Source organism: Musca vetustissima, unplaced genomic scaffold, assembly GCF_032173495.1.
Source record: "Musca vetustissima isolate MV318-11 ecotype Yass unplaced genomic scaffold, APGP_CSIRO_Mvet_v1 utg7326, whole genome shotgun sequence".
Classification (NCBI taxonomy): domain Eukaryota; kingdom Metazoa; phylum Arthropoda; class Insecta; order Diptera; family Muscidae; genus Musca; species Musca vetustissima.
Window position 1 is genome coordinate 67,380 of NW_026874135.1, and position 17,663 is coordinate 85,042.

The 17,663-nt window shown below is 39.2% G+C and overlaps 2 protein-coding genes across 2 annotated transcripts in view; both read right to left on the minus strand.

Annotated features, from left to right (window-relative positions):
* Nucleotides 1–12,765, minus strand: part of LOC133331093 (dynein intermediate chain 2, ciliary-like) — a 37,329-nt gene extending 24,564 nt beyond the window's left edge. Inside the window, exon 1 of the mRNA XM_061539507.1 lies at nt 12,709–12,765. Within this exon, the coding sequence (XP_061395491.1) occupies nt 12,709–12,735 (27 nt within the window). The 5' untranslated portion in view covers nt 12,736–12,765. The remainder of the gene's footprint in view (nt 1–12,708) is intronic.
* Nucleotides 12,766–13,235: 470 nt separating this feature from the next.
* Nucleotides 13,236–16,974, minus strand: LOC133331104 (uncharacterized). The gene is made up of 3 exons (XM_061539515.1): nt 15,806–16,974; nt 15,049–15,747; nt 13,236–13,524 (listed from the first exon to the last, which is right to left on the minus strand). The coding sequence occupies exons 1-3, from the start codon at nt 16,972–16,974 to the stop codon at nt 13,236–13,238; spliced, it is 2,157 nt and encodes a 718-aa protein (XP_061395499.1).
* Nucleotides 16,975–17,663: the final 689 nt, after the last annotated feature.

The window sequence follows — 17,663 nt, forward strand, 5'->3', positions numbered from 1 at the left end:
TTACCTCAACATTACTCCCCAGTACCAATACCCATATAAAAATTCAATATTTTAGTGTAGCTCAAGAACTTTGTATACCCTCCATCATGTGGATACTGACATTTGTTTTTTTTTTTTTTGCCTAGAAAATTTTACTCCACATAATTCATGGTCGTCGAAGTCGGTAATATTGCACAGTTTGAGTCGAAAACAAGTGAAAAAGTGGTATGTTCGGCCGGGCCGAACTTTGCTTCCAAGCTTAGTTCAAATTCGAAGATGGGGAATATCGGTCCACTCCTTCTGTAACCTCCAATCAGGGGCTAGGGCTAAATGCGGCTATAGTTCATTACCGAACCTTACGTTCTAATTTTTTATCTCTCTTAGAACCAAACTCAAAACGCGCAACAAATCAGATAACTATTTTAATATAAAAAAGGGGGCTATATGGGGACTACCCCAAAATACGCACCCAAGAACCCCAAAATACCGAAAATTGGGGGGTACTGTTATATGGGAGCTATACCTAAACGTGGACCGATATATTCCATCTTCGAACTTGACCTGCCTGCACACAAAAGACAACCTTATGCAAAATTCCAGCACCCTATCTCAGACGAGTCAGACAAGTTAATCAATATACACACCAATATTGAACATAATTAAAACAACCAATAAAAAAATCTGATTTCTCGATTTCAGGATTCCACCTCTATCGGTTCACCCAAAATTCAAATTGTACCAAATTTAGTACATGTAAGTACGAATTCACAAAACTACCTACAGGGTTGCCCATATTCGACGGACCCATGTTTTTTTTTAACTCAAAGAAAAAAATAAAAATTTGGCGGTTGGCAATGTTAATCATTTAATTTGTTCCAAGTAGATTTGTTTACATCAATTTTTGAATATGATATCTCTCAAATGGCCGCCTCTGGCGTTGATGACGTATTGTGCCCTTTTTGCTGCATTTTCCATCGTTTTTGCCAACATTTCGGCCGGAATAGCGGCTATTTCTTCACGAGCTCTCCTTGAGCTCTTCTACGGTCCTTGGCTTGTTAACGTAAACCTTTGACTTCAAATATCCCCACAAGAAGAAGTCAGACGGCGTCAAATCGAACGCGGTGGCCAGTCCAAATCACCACTTTTCGACATCAAACGACCCGGAAACAAATTCTTCAGAAAATCGATTGTTATGCGACTTGTGTGAGGTGGAGCGCCGTCTTTTCGAAACCAGAACTGCCTCATACGCTTTCGACGAATAATTGGCATCACAAAATTGGTCATCATGTCGCGATAACGCTCCTGATTGATGGTAACAGCATGGCCATTTTCATTTTGGAAGAAAAACGGCCCAATGACCGTTTTCGCACTAACGCCGCACCAAACTGTGACTTTTTCGTCATGAAGAGGCACTTCTTAAATCTCCTGAGGATTTTTAGCGGCGTAAAAATGGCAATTTTGCTTATTTACGGTCCCATTCAATGTGAAATGGGCTTCATCGGACATGATAATTTTGTTCCGAAATTGCTCGTCATCTTCGGCCATTTCGATGACTCTTTGGGCCCATTCCAATCGACGAGGCTTGTCCGCAGGCAACATTCTTTGCGTCAATTGAATTCTGTACGGAAACGAATACAAATCAATGCGAATAATCCGTTGTAAAGTGGACCGAGCCATGCCCAATTGCTGAGAACGGCGTTTTTGGGATGTTCTTGGGGACCTCTCGACACTGGCTCGTACGGCAGCGGTATTCTCGGCCGATCGCCTTGGTCGACTTTTATGTGGCCTCTTCGGATTAGAAAGAGCCTTACCAGTCGAAAATTTTTCGTATAAATGCTTAATGGTGTTCTTAGATGGCGCACTTCTCACATTTTTTAATGTTTTAAAAGCACGTTGAGTTTTCACAATTGACTTCTTCTGTTGAATGTAAATTTCAACTATTTCAGAGCGCTCGCGTGGCGTGTATTGGTTCATGGTAAAAATCTGCTTGGACTGACGCTTCAAACGCGGTATGTCATTAAGCGATGTGACATCTCTGTCAAAAGTTATGGCATTGCCAGATGGGTCCGTCGAATATGGGCAACCCTGTACATAACTCAATCGCACACTCCAAAAGAAATCATAATTTAAAAATTTTTTATTCCAGCTCTAAATTCAAATTGTATTAAAATTTAGTACCATTTTGTATCCATAAGTACAAATTTCCAAAACTACATCCATACCCCGAATCCTACATCCCAACAGTGATCCAAACTTCAAATTGTACCAAATTTAGTGCACATAAGTACGAATTTCCCAAACTACCGACATACTTCAATTATACAATGCAGTAGTAATCGTATTTCCAAATTTCAGTGTTCTAGCTCTATCGGTTCACTTAAATCCTAATTGTACCAAATATAGTATCATTTAGTACTTTTCGTATACATGAGTACAGGCTTCAAAACCATTCGTATTCCAAATTTCAAGTTTTTAGCTCTATTCACTCACGTGCGCAGTTGGTCCAAATTTAGAACATTTCAAATTAAAGTTCCAGCTCTACCGGTTCGTCAAATACAAATGGTACCACATTGAGTACACATTAGTACTTTTCGTACCGTTCTAGTACGAATTTCCAAAAATCCAGCCTTATCTGACACCTTTGGACCTAGAGTGACCCTCACCCCAAATTTCAAGATTCTAGTTTCAACATTTTGTCGTTGTTGAATCGTTAAGTCAGTCAGTGAATCAGTCAGTAAGTCAGTCAATCACTTTACTCTTTTATTAGTATGGATTTGAACCACTGTGCATCGCATTTATAATAACTAAAGTTTACGAACAACACCAGAAAAAGGGGTTTCATGCATTCCCTGGGCAAAGGAGTTAAATTTGTTGGTATTGTTGTTGTTGCTGTTTATTTCCATGCATTCATTAAAGTCAATATTTCATCATTTGTTGTTGTTGTTTTTATTTTCATTTCACTTGATGATATTTTACAGCACCGCATATAACAACCCAAACAAATACAAATAAACAGACAAACTTACTGACAGATAGACAGACAGACACATCAAACACAATTGACAAACAAAACCAGTAAGGAATGTAGTAAAGTCGGACGGGGCCGACTATATGATACCCTTCACCACTATATATTAAACAGGACTATTAACATGAAATTGGATGAAATAAAATATGTGATATTTATCTAAATGTGAATCTACCTATATATCCATAAGTTATATAAATCGACTTCAATCAAATATAAATAGGTTATCTGTTGGGCTATGTCTGTACTTCTAGAAAACGCAACTACGTAATTCTATGCTCAATTTTGTACGTTGTGCAAAATTTGATGTCAACCTGACTAGCATGAAGAGTTTGATGTCCAATTTACTTAAAATCGGGCGAAAATATATATGGAAGCTCTATCCAAATATATCGAAGGATATATAGGGACTTTGGTGCACCATTTACATGAAATCGGACGAAACTATATCTGAATCTGGGCCGATTTTCTCGAAACTGGGCAGACATCATTCTAGGCTCAATTCAGTACGTTATGCCAAATTTCCTGCAAATCGAAAGATATATAAGGACTTTGGTACACCATTTACCTTAAATCGGAGGAAGATATATACGGGAGCTATATCTAAATCTGAACCGATTTTCACGAAACTTTGCACACATCATTCTAGACTTAATTCAGTGCGCTATGCCAAATTTCGTGCAAATCGAAAGATATATAGGGACTTTGGTACGCCATTTACCAAAAATCGGCCGAAACTATACATGGGAGCTATATCTAAATCTGAACCGATTTTCACGAAACTTGGCACACATCTATCGTGGCTCAATTCAGTACGCTATGCCAAATTTCGTGCAAATCGAAAGATTTTCAGGGTCTAAAGTCCGTAAATCGGGCGAAACTATATATGGGAGGTATATATAAATCTGAACCGATTTTCACGAAACTTGGCACACATCTTTCGTGGCTCAATTCAGTACGCTATGCCAAATTTCGTGCAAATCGAAAGATTTTCAGGGTCTAAAGTCCGTAAATCGGGCAAAAATATATATGGGAGCTATATCTAAATCTGAACTGATTTTTCCCAATTTCAATAGGGTTCGTCCTTGGGCCAAACAAATGAGCTGTGCCAAATTTCATCCAAATCGGATCATAAATGCGACCTGTACTTTGTTTACAATTTAACATGGACAGACGGACGGACGGACATGCGTAAATCGACTTAGAAAGTGATTCTATGCATATTCTCAAAAGGAACCATGTGTCTATCTCGTTTCCTTTTGCCTGTTACAAACATATCCACAAAGACATAATACCCTGTACCACAGTGTAGTGAAGGGTATAAAAACGTCAATAAATAATTTCTCCACTTTTTGTTGTTGTTGTTCGAAAATCGACAAATGTCGTCAGAAGGATTTTTGTGTAGACATTGCAAATGTGAATTTGGGGATTGTATTCAAGGATATTGCAATTATGGGTATATCATATGATTTTTTATGTGTTTGTGTTGGATGAGGTTGCTCGGATTCGATGGCGTGTAATGTCAAATGCCATTTTTGAACTTTAACCGTTAATAATAGGCAATAACAAAGGTAACAAAGCAGCAACGGCAAGAAATGCTAATCAAAAATAACAAAACAATGCCGACTTCATCACCTTTTATCGCTGGAACTTTAATTGTTTGCGTTGCTTAACTTATTGTTGTTGGGAGTTTTTTGTTTGACTTTTGTTATTGTTTTAATTATGGTTAATTTACTTATTAGAGGTTACAGGTAGGGTGTAGTGTATATTAATTGAGACATTCGGTTTGTAACACATCAATATTGGAGAGTGAAAAACTTCTTTGCAGAAAAAAATCCTGGAAACAATTAAACATGACATAGTTCCCATATAAAGGTTCCGAATCAAAAGATATCCAAACCTGAGGGTAACCGTTATACGTTATCCCACGGCAGGGAGTTCTACGATATCGCATGACCGGAAAGTACTCGGCCAAGGGCTCCTACCAGTTATTTGCGTTTCCACGACAGAGGGGTCTACGATCCGAAACTACCCGAGTCTTAAACTCCTTGTACATTAGAACTTTTTACCGGGTTAACCTACTTTATGAGGATTTATTTGACATATATGCAAAGGAAATGGCAATTGAAACCCACTGGATTAACGAAATCCGGTTAAATGTAAACGTATTACTCTGCCAACGTCTGTCACCTCATCCCATTGTGTAAAAGCAATAGGGCAGCTACAACAACAACAACCAGTTATATATGTTTGCATTGTTTTTTTTCAATTTTGGAAGCATCATATCGAATGTTTGCTCCGGATTCATTTGGCCCGTGCAGAACCCGAACCGTGGTTCTGTTCGGTTTCCCACAAAATCATTTACCACAGCTCCTGAACGCACTTCAGGAACTGTTCCAGTTTGATCCGGTTGTGAGACTACAGCGAACGGGATAACGCTGCCTCGTATTGCTACAACGCAATCCCCAGCGAGTCTTCGTCCACTACGTTATCTTCTTTGTTGTATTACGAGACTCCACCGCAGTATCATCAACAGCAGTCCGATATGCAGCATTTAACACCACACGTTGCTGTTCCCATTGCTGGCAGTACACAATTTCTGCAATTTAATTTCAACGATCTTCGAAAAAATTTACGAGATAGTGGATTTCATGAATCGGAAAAAATATCTTAGTCATGTTGGTGCAGGAAACCAAACTCAAAAAAATTGTAGCCTACAGCGTTGTGATGGTTACAACGTTCTGAGGAAGAATCGCCTGGAAGGTGGAGGCATAGCATTTCATTCATTCTGCTCAATACAGCTCCATCTTGCTTGAGCTAGGCTCTATTGACCCATAACGTGTATACACAGCCGATTAATAGCTGCGAACTGCGTTATTAGCCTAATATTAGCTTCCTATTGGATGGTAAGAGCCATCTGGTACTAGGGGATTTCAATGCTATGCATGAGTTGTGGCATTTCGTCCGTGCTGACAGAGCAAATAGCTTTGCGTTCTGCCCCAACCGTAATGGTGAGAGTGTCACAGTTCGACAGACATAACCATTGTGTAACCGTTTCTGATAATTGCCGTCAACTGGCATGACGTCATTTCTCTTGGCTCAGACCACCTCCCCATAATCGCCTCCATAAGCAGACCGCCCGATTTCATTATCTCTGAACGCCACACTTTCCTTAAACATAGGAAGGTCAACTGACAAGGTTTCAGGTTACGGGTAGCGGAAAGGAAATTCCGGGACCTCATTGCAGTTGCAACCAATAGATTGCAGTTGGAACTAATACATTGCAGCTTCAACCTGCAACCATAATCGTTCTCATAAACAGACCGCCCTATTTCATTATCTCTGAAGCCCCCACTTTCCTTAACATAGGAAATCCAACTGGCAAGGTTTCAGAGAGTTCATCAACCGGGGCCTCAGAGAGCTTCCTTCTGATGTACGGGTAGCGGAAAGGAAATTCCGGGACCTCATTGCAGTTGCAAACCAATAGATTGTTGGAACCAATAGATTGCAGCTGCAATACCCGAGAAGAGTGATGGGTTCCATCGAGCTTACCCAACAGATCACAGGGTCATGGAACTCACATTGAAGGTCAGTAAATTAGTCGCTATCGAACTCTAGTAAGAAGGATGATGTCACATTTGACTGATCCGAAGAAAATTTTTTTTTCACCGACAGTTTGTGAGACAGCGATGCGAAGAGTACTATGTCGTACAAGATTTCTTCCCGCCGAGGAGGTACTACCACCAAAGTCGCTATCAAACCCTAGTAAGAATTATGATAGGTCCTCTGTCACATTTAACCCGAGAGCGACAAGGTGAAGCGAAGAGTATTACGTCGTATAAAATCTCTTCCCTCCGAGGATGAAGAAGATCACAATGGGTGATGTTGCATGTGTCATTCCTAACGCTAGGCCATCTAATGCGTTCGACCCTAACGGAATATCCTTGGTTGTGTGAAAAAGTTGGACGAGTCAAGACCAAAGTCCTCAATTTGTCGATAGGCACCCACATCGTTCCCGTCGTATATAAAAAATTACGTCGTATAAAATCTCTTCCCTCCGAGGATGAAGGAGATCACAATGGGTGATGTTGCATGTGTCATTCCTAACGCTAGGCCATGTAAAGCGTTCGACCCTAACGGAATATATTTGGTTATGTGAAAAAGTTGGACGAGTCAGGACTAAAGTCTTGAATTTGTCGATAGCCACCCACATCGTTCCCGAAGAGGGGCATTGGCAAGAATGGTTCCACTACTGAAGCCAGTAGCGAGATCATCACCTGTGGTTCACCACAAAGGCCGATTTCATTTTTTTCACCAATAGAAGAAGGCTCTTGTGGCATTACTACTACCAGTTTCTATATCCGAACCAGACCTAGATTAAAATGGGATCAATTGATCTAATCCTTTTGGTATCTCCCCCATAAATCGTCAAAATTTTATATATTTATAAATCTAATATTAGTCGAATGGATTGAACCAAACTTTGCACAACCTATTCCTTTACCAGTCCTAGATCAAGTTCGGAAATGAGAGGAATTGGTTGACTCGTTTTTGTATCTCCCGCACAAGTGATCAAAATTATTAATATTTATAAATCCCTCACTTTCTGATACCTCCCTCACATAGGGCCAATATTTTCTACCTTTAGCTTATGGTTTGCGATTCATCAACGTCCAGACGAAAAGGATGAAGCTAGAATCTTGAAATTTTGGGTGAGGGTCACTCTTGGTCCAAAGGTGACAGATAAGGCTGGGTTTTTGGAAATTCGTACTAGATCGGTACGAAAAGTACTAAATGCCATACCATGTGTATTTGGCGAACCAGTAGAGCTAGAACTCTGAAATTTGGACTGGTGGTCGCGGATGGAGTGTAGGATAGGTTTAGCAAAGGGTTTTTGGAAATTCGAACTATAACTATCCGAAAAGTACTAAAATGTACTTAATTTGGTACAAATTCGTAGAATGTGAATGAATAGAGCTAAAAACTTGAAATGTGGAATGCGAATTAGGGTTGAGATGTAGAGTATATTTAAGGAGATGGTTTTGAAAGCGTGTACTCATGTGTACGAAAAGTACTATATGGTACTTTATTTGGTACAAATTTGATTTGGAGGTACAAATCGAGCTGGAGTCCCGAAAATTGAAAGCCACATTACCGTCGGAGTGTAGGATTGGGATATGTACGTAGTTTTGGAAATTTTTTACTTATGTGTAGGAAAAGTACTAAATCGTACAATAATTGGTACAATTTCGATTTTGGTGAACCGATAGAGCTGGAATAATGAAATTTGGAATTAGGATCACTGCAGGGATGTAGGATTAGGGTCAGGACCCAGTTTAACAAATTAATACTTATGGGTACTAAACGGTACTAAATTTGGTACAATTTGAATTTTAGGTGAACCAATAGAGCTAGAATCATGAAATTTGAAGTCAGGATCACTGTGGAGGTGTAAGATTGAAATATGTATGATGTTTTAGAAATTAGTACTAATGTGTACTAAATTGGGTACAAATTAAATTTGGGGTGAAGCGATAGAGTTGAAATCATGAAATTTTGATTTAGGATGACTGTGGAGGTGTAGGATTGGGGTATGTAGGAAGTTTTGGAAATTCGTACTACTGTGTACTAAATTTGGTACAATTTGAATTGTGGGTGAAGCGATAGAGTTGAAATCATGAAATTTTGATTTAGGATGACTGTGGAAGTGTAGGATTGGGGTATGTAGGTAATTTTGGAAATTCGTACTAATGTGTACAAAATTTGGTACAATATGAATTGTGGGTCAACCGATAAAGTTGGAATCTTGAAACTAGCGGGCATATGCTAGTAACATCATATAGTTCTACATCGAGGTTTATTTTATTTATTGTATGTGTTGAATATATTTCTATACAAATTTCTTTCAGTGTAACAATTGCAATGCATATCCTTGCACAACTTTACCTACAACTATAAATATGTTTGTAAATCTATATTTATTATTTATTTTTTTTTCTTTTTTGGTATTTCTCCGTCTCATCATTCGACATTTGCATTTGTTTTAATAACTTCCGTGACAAAATTAAATATCAAAACAAATTTTCTGTTGCTGGTGGTGGAGGTAACGGTAACGGTGCTGTTGGTATCAAATATTGAAAAACTCATTTAAGTGTAACTTCATATCGAGGTATATTAAAAGGTAATAAGTTGAATTTGTTTTTGAACAGCAAGGGGGAAAAGGGTTGAAAATAATAATTTCAGTTTTTTTTTTATTTTACTACTGGGACATGAAATTCTATAAAAGCCACTTGACTTTCAAATAAATTGTCATTATTATAGAAGATTTTATAAAGAAAGGATAACAAAGGATATCAACTGGAGAAAGTGCCTTAATAGTTGTGATAAGATACAGAATTTAATTTCAATGAAAATAATTTCTTTTGGAAAGAGTACAGTCGAAAATGGTTATAATGGAGTTCATTGAAATCAAACGAGGCATCAGAAAATAATTGTGTATTACAAGTTCGAAGAAGAAAAATATGAGATTGTGTTCATACTATTTTTCGGAAAAAATGCGTTACATTTTTAAAAATACTTTATAAAGTTTAGAACATTAGCATATGGTTTTAAGAGGTGCTCGGAAATTCACAAAGAATACAAGAGTGAACTGAACTGTCCAGTAATCGACAGAAAGGCATTAAAAAACTACTACATAAGGTTATTGCGAATATTAGTTCAACATTTTCGGTTTCAAATTTATTGTCTTACATCGATTTGAATATTTTCACAAAGGCAGTAATTATATGAACCCTAGAAAAATATTCCAACGGGAGCTAGTTCCATGACACCGGATTGATTCGCATCAAAGACTTCGCTTCCAGAGCGGCGATGTAACATATACCCAAATGTATGTTCCAGTGTTTTTGGTCCCAGCTGATATCTAATTTATAGTTCTGTCGTTTATCAGAACATCATCATTGAAGCAGTAAGGAAAGTACAAAAGTCGGACCCGGTGAGCGTGTTGAGTTCCGTCGGTTTAACCTCACTGACCATAGTGACATAATTTACAAATACCATAAAGAACCTAGATAAAGCCTGGAAAGAAGAGGGCCCACATAGTGTTTTTTGTGATCAATGAAAAGTCCTTATTTTTGATGGCGGACATGATAACTCTTCACTGAAACATCGGAATCAGAAAATTCCAACGGTGTTAGAAAGAGTATATGTCTGGCTCTCGTATGAACTAGGATTATTGTCTTCGCACAACAATTAACAAAATGGCGGAACTTGGATTTTTTTTTTTTTTTTTTTTTGGAAAATCGCCTATTTTTTACCACAAATTAAGTTAAAAAAATAAGGGACTTCTTCACCGATTGACTTTATCCTAGTTCATACGAGAGCTATACACTCCCAGAGAAACGTGTCAAAATTTGGAACCGATTGGATTATTAGTTTTTGAGTTATCGTGCCCGCCATTCGCTTCGAGAAAAATGCGTTTAAAGTTTGAGAAGCCCTTCAGCCGTCACTTAATACTGACACAATAAATCGACACAATAATCGAGAATGGGGGTCCCCTTAATGGCGCAATGGAATCTGCTGCGAATTTTTACGCCAGATATTTTATACAGTGATCCGATTTTTAGAGATGAAGATGGAAATATGGTGTCAGATACAGATAGCGTGTTAAGGATCTGGAAGGAGTATTTTGAAAAGTGGCGTTGAAGGTGATATCCCAGTACCTATAAGAGATGGCGGCATAGATTGTATACCACCTAGCCAAGATGAGGTCAGAGTAGCAATTAATCGGCTGAAGAACATTAAAGCAGCAGGTGCCGATGGATTACCAGCCGAACTATTCACGACCGGAGGTCAGATGCTGGTCAGGAGCATGCACCAGCTGATTGGAACCTCAGCATCCAGGGTCCCGTGCACACAAAAGGAGACAAGACGATATGTGCCAACTATAGAGGAATAAGTCTCCTTCCCATCGCATATAAAGTGCAATCCAGTGTGCTGTGGAGGTCAGATGCTGGTCAGGAGCATGCACCAGCTGATTAGAATAATTTGGCTAGAGGAATACATGCCCAATGATTGGAACCTCAGCATCCAGTGTCCCGTGCACACAAAACGAGACAAGACGATATGTGCCAACTATAGAGGAATAAGTCTCCTTCCCATCGCATATAAAGTGCTATCCAGTGTGCTGTGTGAACGATTGAAGCCAATGGTCAATGACATCATCGGACCATACCAATGCGGCTTCAGGCCTGGCAAATCCACCATTGACCAACAAAAAACACCGACAAATTTCACCAATTCGTCGACTATAAAGCCGCATTCGACAGCACTATTCGTTCAGAGGACTTTAAAGCCATATGTGCGTTCGGAATTCTCTCAAAATTAATACGGTTATGCAGTATAATGGCACAAGGTCAGCAGTTAAAGTCAGAAATGACATCTCGGAGCCCTTCAATACCGAACGAGGCTTCAGACAAGGTGACAGTTAGTCATGTAACCTGTTTAACATCCTACTGGAAAAGGTCATATGAGATGCAGTGTGAACAGAAATGGCCCGCTGTACACCAAACAGCATATGCTACTCGCCGATGACATCGACATAATGGGTCGATCATTGAGAGCGTTAAAAGCCACATTTGAACAAATTGAAGAGGAGTCTGTCAAAGTTGGACTTGCAGTAAATAGCGAGAAGACCAAGCTGATGGTATCAACGTCCAAGACGTCCAGTAGACTCGGATCAACGTTGGAACTTGAAAACGATTTTATATACCTCGGCACCGCCCTAAACGAAACTAATAATATCAGCTTAGAAATCCGGAGGAGAATAATGTTGGCCAACAAATGGTCTGAGTAAGCAACTCAAAAGCAATGCCACCTTTCGCCAGACCAAACTCACGGTCTACAAGACGCTGATATTAGCCGTGCTGTTGTATGGATCTGAAGCATGGGTACATGGGCAAGCAAATGAGGCAGCTCTTGGAGTGTTTGAGAGAAAAAAATGGTCCGAAAGAACTATGGGCCGATCTTTGTCGACATTGAATATCGCCGTCGAATGAACCATGAGCTATACCATCTATTCTCGGACATCGACAGAGTCAGACGGATCGAGCTGCAGCGACTCAAAAGACATATAAAAACGAACCAAGTGATGGTTCACGCAGAATCAGATGGAGAGACCAAGTAGGAAACAACATTTCGGAACATGGTCTTTTCGACGCGCTTGGAAATAATTTTTAGCTCTTCTTATGGAACAACCGTTCTGTTACAAGACCGCTAAGTAATGTGAGTAAAGATCCGATACGCCAAAGACTAAGGCATGGCAAATGCGTTGTTAAAGTTGTTAAAGAGATGCCATCATTCGTCTGGGATGATAGAAATTCAGCCACTCAGCAGACAACGTTTCATGCCATATCCACACATTGTCGAATACCTTATTTAGAACATATATCCATGTTATTGGCATCGCTAGATCTTTCCCCAAGTTTGCAACGACTGAACGCCAAAGGTACGCGGACGACTCAAAAAATAATTTTAAACTTCTTTAAAATAAACAGGTCCCTTCACAATGAGGTGCACATTTAAAATGCGAAAATTTGGACAATTGGACTAGGGCCATGAACAAGCGAAATCCTGATAAAGCCAAAAAGAAATGACATTTTTTTATGTATTGCGATGTATGCCTTGACAAAATCGAAACTTACCACTTTATGTGACCCTTTGCCTTTCATCGATGACTTGTCGCCACCAGCTCCTGTCGAACCGCCTGCCACACTCTGCAAACCAATTTTAACTTTTCTATCAACAGCTGCATTGGACTGATTTGGCATTTTTTTTTTCAGCACAACAATTTCTATTCGAAATTTGTTAAAAACAATTTTGTTCACAAATAAAATACAAGAAGAAAATCTATTTTCACGACTGTTTTCTTTATTATGTTTTAATAATTATTATTTATAAAAATATAAGTTAAGAAAAAAAACTATTTTTGCAATTGATTTGATTTGGAAAATATATAGAAAACAAAACTTGTCAAATCAAACTTATTTGATTTTTCTTTATTTCCCTTTTTTTCGAATAAAGAATAACAGTGGAAAAAGGAATTTTGCAATAAAAATCAAACAAACAAATAAAAAATAATCGGAAATTTTGTTACTATAGAAATCGATTTGTTTTGCACAACAAATCAACCACACACATACAATTCGGAATAACAATAGAAAGGTAAGTTTTAGTTTCCATCTCTCGAGGCTTTGAAGTAGTAATAACGATTTTTGGGTCCTGGCAAATAAAGATGTTCCAAAAATTCCCGTTCGTCAAATGTGTTGGGTTCATAGACAAATGGTTCCCGCGACCGTGCAGTTTCCTGTTCATAAACACTTCCATAGGTCTCGAGTTTAAATGTTTCTTGACTTGGTAATCGCGAGGATTGTGGCGATTCAATAAAATCCTTGGGTTTGCGAGAAAGGCATTCTCGGCGTTTTTCTCTTTCCTCTAAAACTCGTAGAAGTATGGGATTCCTAAGAGGAATAGAGATAAAATTTGAAAAAACAAAAATATTCTTTATAAACTAGCCCTGAAGCTACTTCAGCTTCAGACGAGCTGAAGCAGGGAGTCTTTATAGAAGAGCTGAAGGGAGTTTTTATAAACGAGCTGAAGCAGGGAGTCTTTATAGACGCGCTGAAGCAGGGAGCCTTTATAGACGACCTGAAGGGAGTCTTTGAAGACGAGCTGAAGGGAGTCTTTATAGACGAGCTGAAGGGAGTCTTTATAGACGAGCTGAAGGGAGTATTTATAGACGAGCTGAAGGGAGCCTTTATAGACGAGCTGAAGCAGGGAGCCTTTATAGACGAGCTGAAGCAGGGAGTCTTTATAGACGAGCTGAAGCAGGGAGTCTTTATAGACGAGCTGAAGCAGGGAGTCTTTATAGACGAGCTGAAGCAGGGAGTCTTTATAGACGAGCTGAAGCAGGGAGTCTTTATAGACGAGCTGAAGCAGGGAGTCTTTATAGACGAGCTGAAGCAGGGAGTCTTTATAGACGAGCTGAAGCAGCGAGTCTTTATAGACGAGCTGAAGCAGCGAGTCTTTATAGACGAGCTGAAGCAGCGAGTCTTTATAGACGAGCTGAAGCAGCGAGTCTTTATAGACGAGCTGAAACAGGGAGTCTTTATAGACGAGCTGAAACAGGGAGTCTTTATAGACGAGCTGAAACAGGGAGTCTTTATAGACGAGCTGAAACAGGGAGTCTTTATAGACGAGCTGAAACAGGGACTCTTTATAGAGGAGCTGAAGCAGGGAGTCTTTATAGACGAGCTGAAGTAGAGAGTCTTTATAGACGAGCTGAAGCAGGAAGTCTTTATAGACGAGCTGAATCAGGGAGTCTTTATAGACGAGCTGAAGCAGGGAGTCTTTATAGATGAGCTGAAACAGGGAGTTTTTATAGACGAGCTGAAGCAGGGAGTTTTTATAGACGAGCTGAAGCAGGGAGTCTTTATAGACGAGCTGAAGGATCTTATATACAAGATCGAAGGGTTTCTTTATATACGATGGAGTTGGAGGGTCTATATGGAAGAGCTGAAGCTGGGAGTCTTTATAGACGAGCTGAAGCAGGGAGTCTTTATAGATGGGCCGGAACTCAGGGAGTTTTTATAAGTTAGTAGAAGCTCAGGTAGTGTTTTATACGTGAGCTAAACTCGGGGGTCTTTATAGAACAGTTGAAGCTCAAGGAGTCTATTAGACGAGAGGGACAGGTAGTCTAAAAAGAAGGGTTTTTGCAGCCGATCTGAAGTGGGTTGTGTAGGAAATATTTGTGTGCTGTAGGTGTACATAAACAGGATGTAGTTTTAGCAGACGGAAGGGAGCTATGATTGATATTCTAAGTAAAAATAACTCCAATCGGCCTCTGAACGTAAGGAAAACAGCCCTGAAGATCTCTGAAAGGTCTGATATGTATAGTGGGAAGGTATTGTAAGTACAGAAGATCCCTTGGAAGGTCTAACATAATCCATATATATAATTTTAAAGATATTCCAAATTCTACTCACTTTGTTTGATTCAAATACTCGTCGATATCTTCATCGGTTTTCGTTTGATCTCCAATATATGGATTTTCGGCAATAAATTTATTCCGTTTCAAAATCAGAGCAATATCCAACTCCGTTTCTTCATCCAGGCCACAGCCAAGATATTTCACATCTTTAATTTTCTGATTTAAATTCAACGATATCATCAACTGATCCGCAGCTTTTTGGCTAAGGGGAATAGCTGTAATATCCAAAGAAATTAAAACGGGATGTTCCCTCAATAATTCATGAGCCAGACAACAAATAAACCCATCGTCTGTTAAATAAGTCACACTCTTTAAATTCAACGAAGAGATATGTGAGGTATCGACAATATTTGAAATCAAGGCATGCAGAGCCTCATCCGTTATGGGATTTCGTGCTAAACCCAAATATTCTAAAGTTCCTTGGCTGTAGTGGTTTATAGATTCTCCCAATGTCCTTAGCGTTTCTTCACACAATTGATTCGATTCCAATTCTAAATTTCGCAAACTTGTGGTATTTTCGAAGAGCTCATACAGAGCATTGCCACAATCATCCATTAGCTGATCACAGCCAAAGTCCACAGTTTCCAAGTGGGGTAAATCTTTTAAGCCTCGTATCAGGGTTAAAAGTTTTTCGGAATCCATTCGACTGTTGCGCAAACGAAATATTTTTAATAGCGATAGGAATGATATGCCCCTAGAACATAATTAAATCGAGAATTTTCTGTTTTTCCAAAAATAAATTCCGCCCTTACTGAGCCAACCTCTTGATATCATCATGGGAAAAATTGAAATGTCTGTGATGATATTGTCTACCCTGAAGAGGCCCCAAAAACTCGATGGTAAACTCTGTTAAACTCTTCAAATGTTGTACAAAACTAAGATCTATGTGATGACAATGTTCCGGTGGATAGCTGTAGCCTCGAAGATGATTCAAATAGAGCTCCAAATTCCGACGATCCAAAATATACTGCTCCCCATCATCTTCACTTTCGGAAATTTCTATCTCAAAGACACTATTCGGTTGTTTCGTTTTCTTCTTTTTAGGTTTCTCTGGAGGTTGTTCCTTCTCAAGACGTTTCGCTTCACGTTTTGCCCGACGTTCTTCTCTCTCCCGACGAGCATTGGCTTTATCTTGTCGAAGAATTTGTCGTGCCATTTTACGTTTGGCTTTTTCTTCGGCCAAGTGTTCAGCCAAAGCTATTTGGGATTCAGTCTTAAAGGAGAATAACTCGTTTGCTGCTTCCGCCTCGCCCTCCTCTTCTTCTGAGGTGGGAACAGTTGAATCAGTAACCTCTTCGTTAGACTCATCATCTTCATCCGACGAAGTATCGATTTGCGGTCGATAATATTTCTCAAAAGACCTTTCCATCAAAGACTGTAAACGCTTGATGTGGAGTTCGTGGACAAATTCCTGAATCATCTGCAATAACTCCCTCATTTCCTCCTCCGGCCAATATTCTGCAGGACAAGCTTCCACCATTTCCTGTAGTTTCAAGGAAACTCCCACATTTTTCCAATTCACATGGGGCTGTAGCCCCAAACTCTTATCCGGATGTTTACTCAAGACCACTCTCTTCCAAAACCTCTCATTGGTGAGGTGATAGCATTGTTTTAAGGGAAGATTCACATCCAACGCATCATAATGTACCGTTAATTTCAAAGGATCTTCGGTAATTATGGGTAAAGGATCAGGACCATATGCCCTAGCCAAAGAACGTACCGCAAGGTCTGCCAATGTTCCCAAATTGTAATTTTCAATAAACAGTTCAGGATAGGTGCTGCGATGCCTTTCAAGTTTCTGAACCTTCTCCGATGGTCGATAGACTTCGTGGACCAATCGTAATTGATGCTCATTGGGAAAGGCAAATGTATTAACATGGATTGGTATTGAAAATTCTTCCAAGGAGGTTTGTTCTTCCATACTTTTATTTTTTTTTTAGATTGAAAAAGTTTCTAACCAAAAAAATAGTCAGTTTTTTGATTTGTAGATACAGTAGATCCCCCGTAAATCATAATAAATAGGAAGCTATATAGAATGCCTCCAGCACATCTGTAAAGACTCCTAGGCCTTATTTTCATGGGTGTGCTATTTCCAAATTACCTTTATTTTAGTGGCATATTGAGGCAATAGTTTTTACCGAAAAGCTTTTAACCATAATTCGAATTTGCAAAAATGTGCCGAATTTGGAAACTGTGGATTTTGGATATGGCCAGTTAATGGATGATTGTGATAATGCATTTTCAGAACTCTTCGAAAATACCACAAGTTTGTGATGCTTAGAATTGGAATCCAATCAATTGGGTAAAGAAACGCAAATGGCCTTGGAAGAATCGATAAACCACTACACCCAAGGACCTTTAGAATATTTGGGTTTAGCACGAAATCCCATAACCGATGTGACCCTGCCCTGCTTTGATTTCCAATGTTTTGGGAACTTCCCACATCTCTTCGTTGAATTTAAAGGGTGTGGCTTATTTAACTGAAGTGGGATTTATTTGTTGTGTGACCCATGAGTTATTGAGGGAACATTCGGTTTTAATTTCTTTGGATATTACTGCTCTTCCCATTAGCCATAAAACTGCGGATCAATTAATAATATCGTTGAATTT

What these genes read in the sequence shown, in the direction of transcription:
- LOC133331104 (XM_061539515.1), bottom strand. Translation starts at nt 16,974, where the DNA reads ATGGAAGAACAAACCTCCTTGGAAGAATTTTCAATACCAATCCATGTT. An exon ending in GATATCAAGAGGTTGGCTCA is followed by an intron (nt 15,748 to 15,805) that starts GTAAGGGCGGAA and finishes ATTATGTTCTAG; the next exon opens with GGGCATATCATTCCTATCGC. An exon ending in GAGTATTTGAATCAAACAAA is followed by an intron (nt 13,525 to 15,048) that starts GTGAGTAGAATT and finishes TATTCCTCTTAG; the next exon opens with GAATCCCATACTTCTACGAG.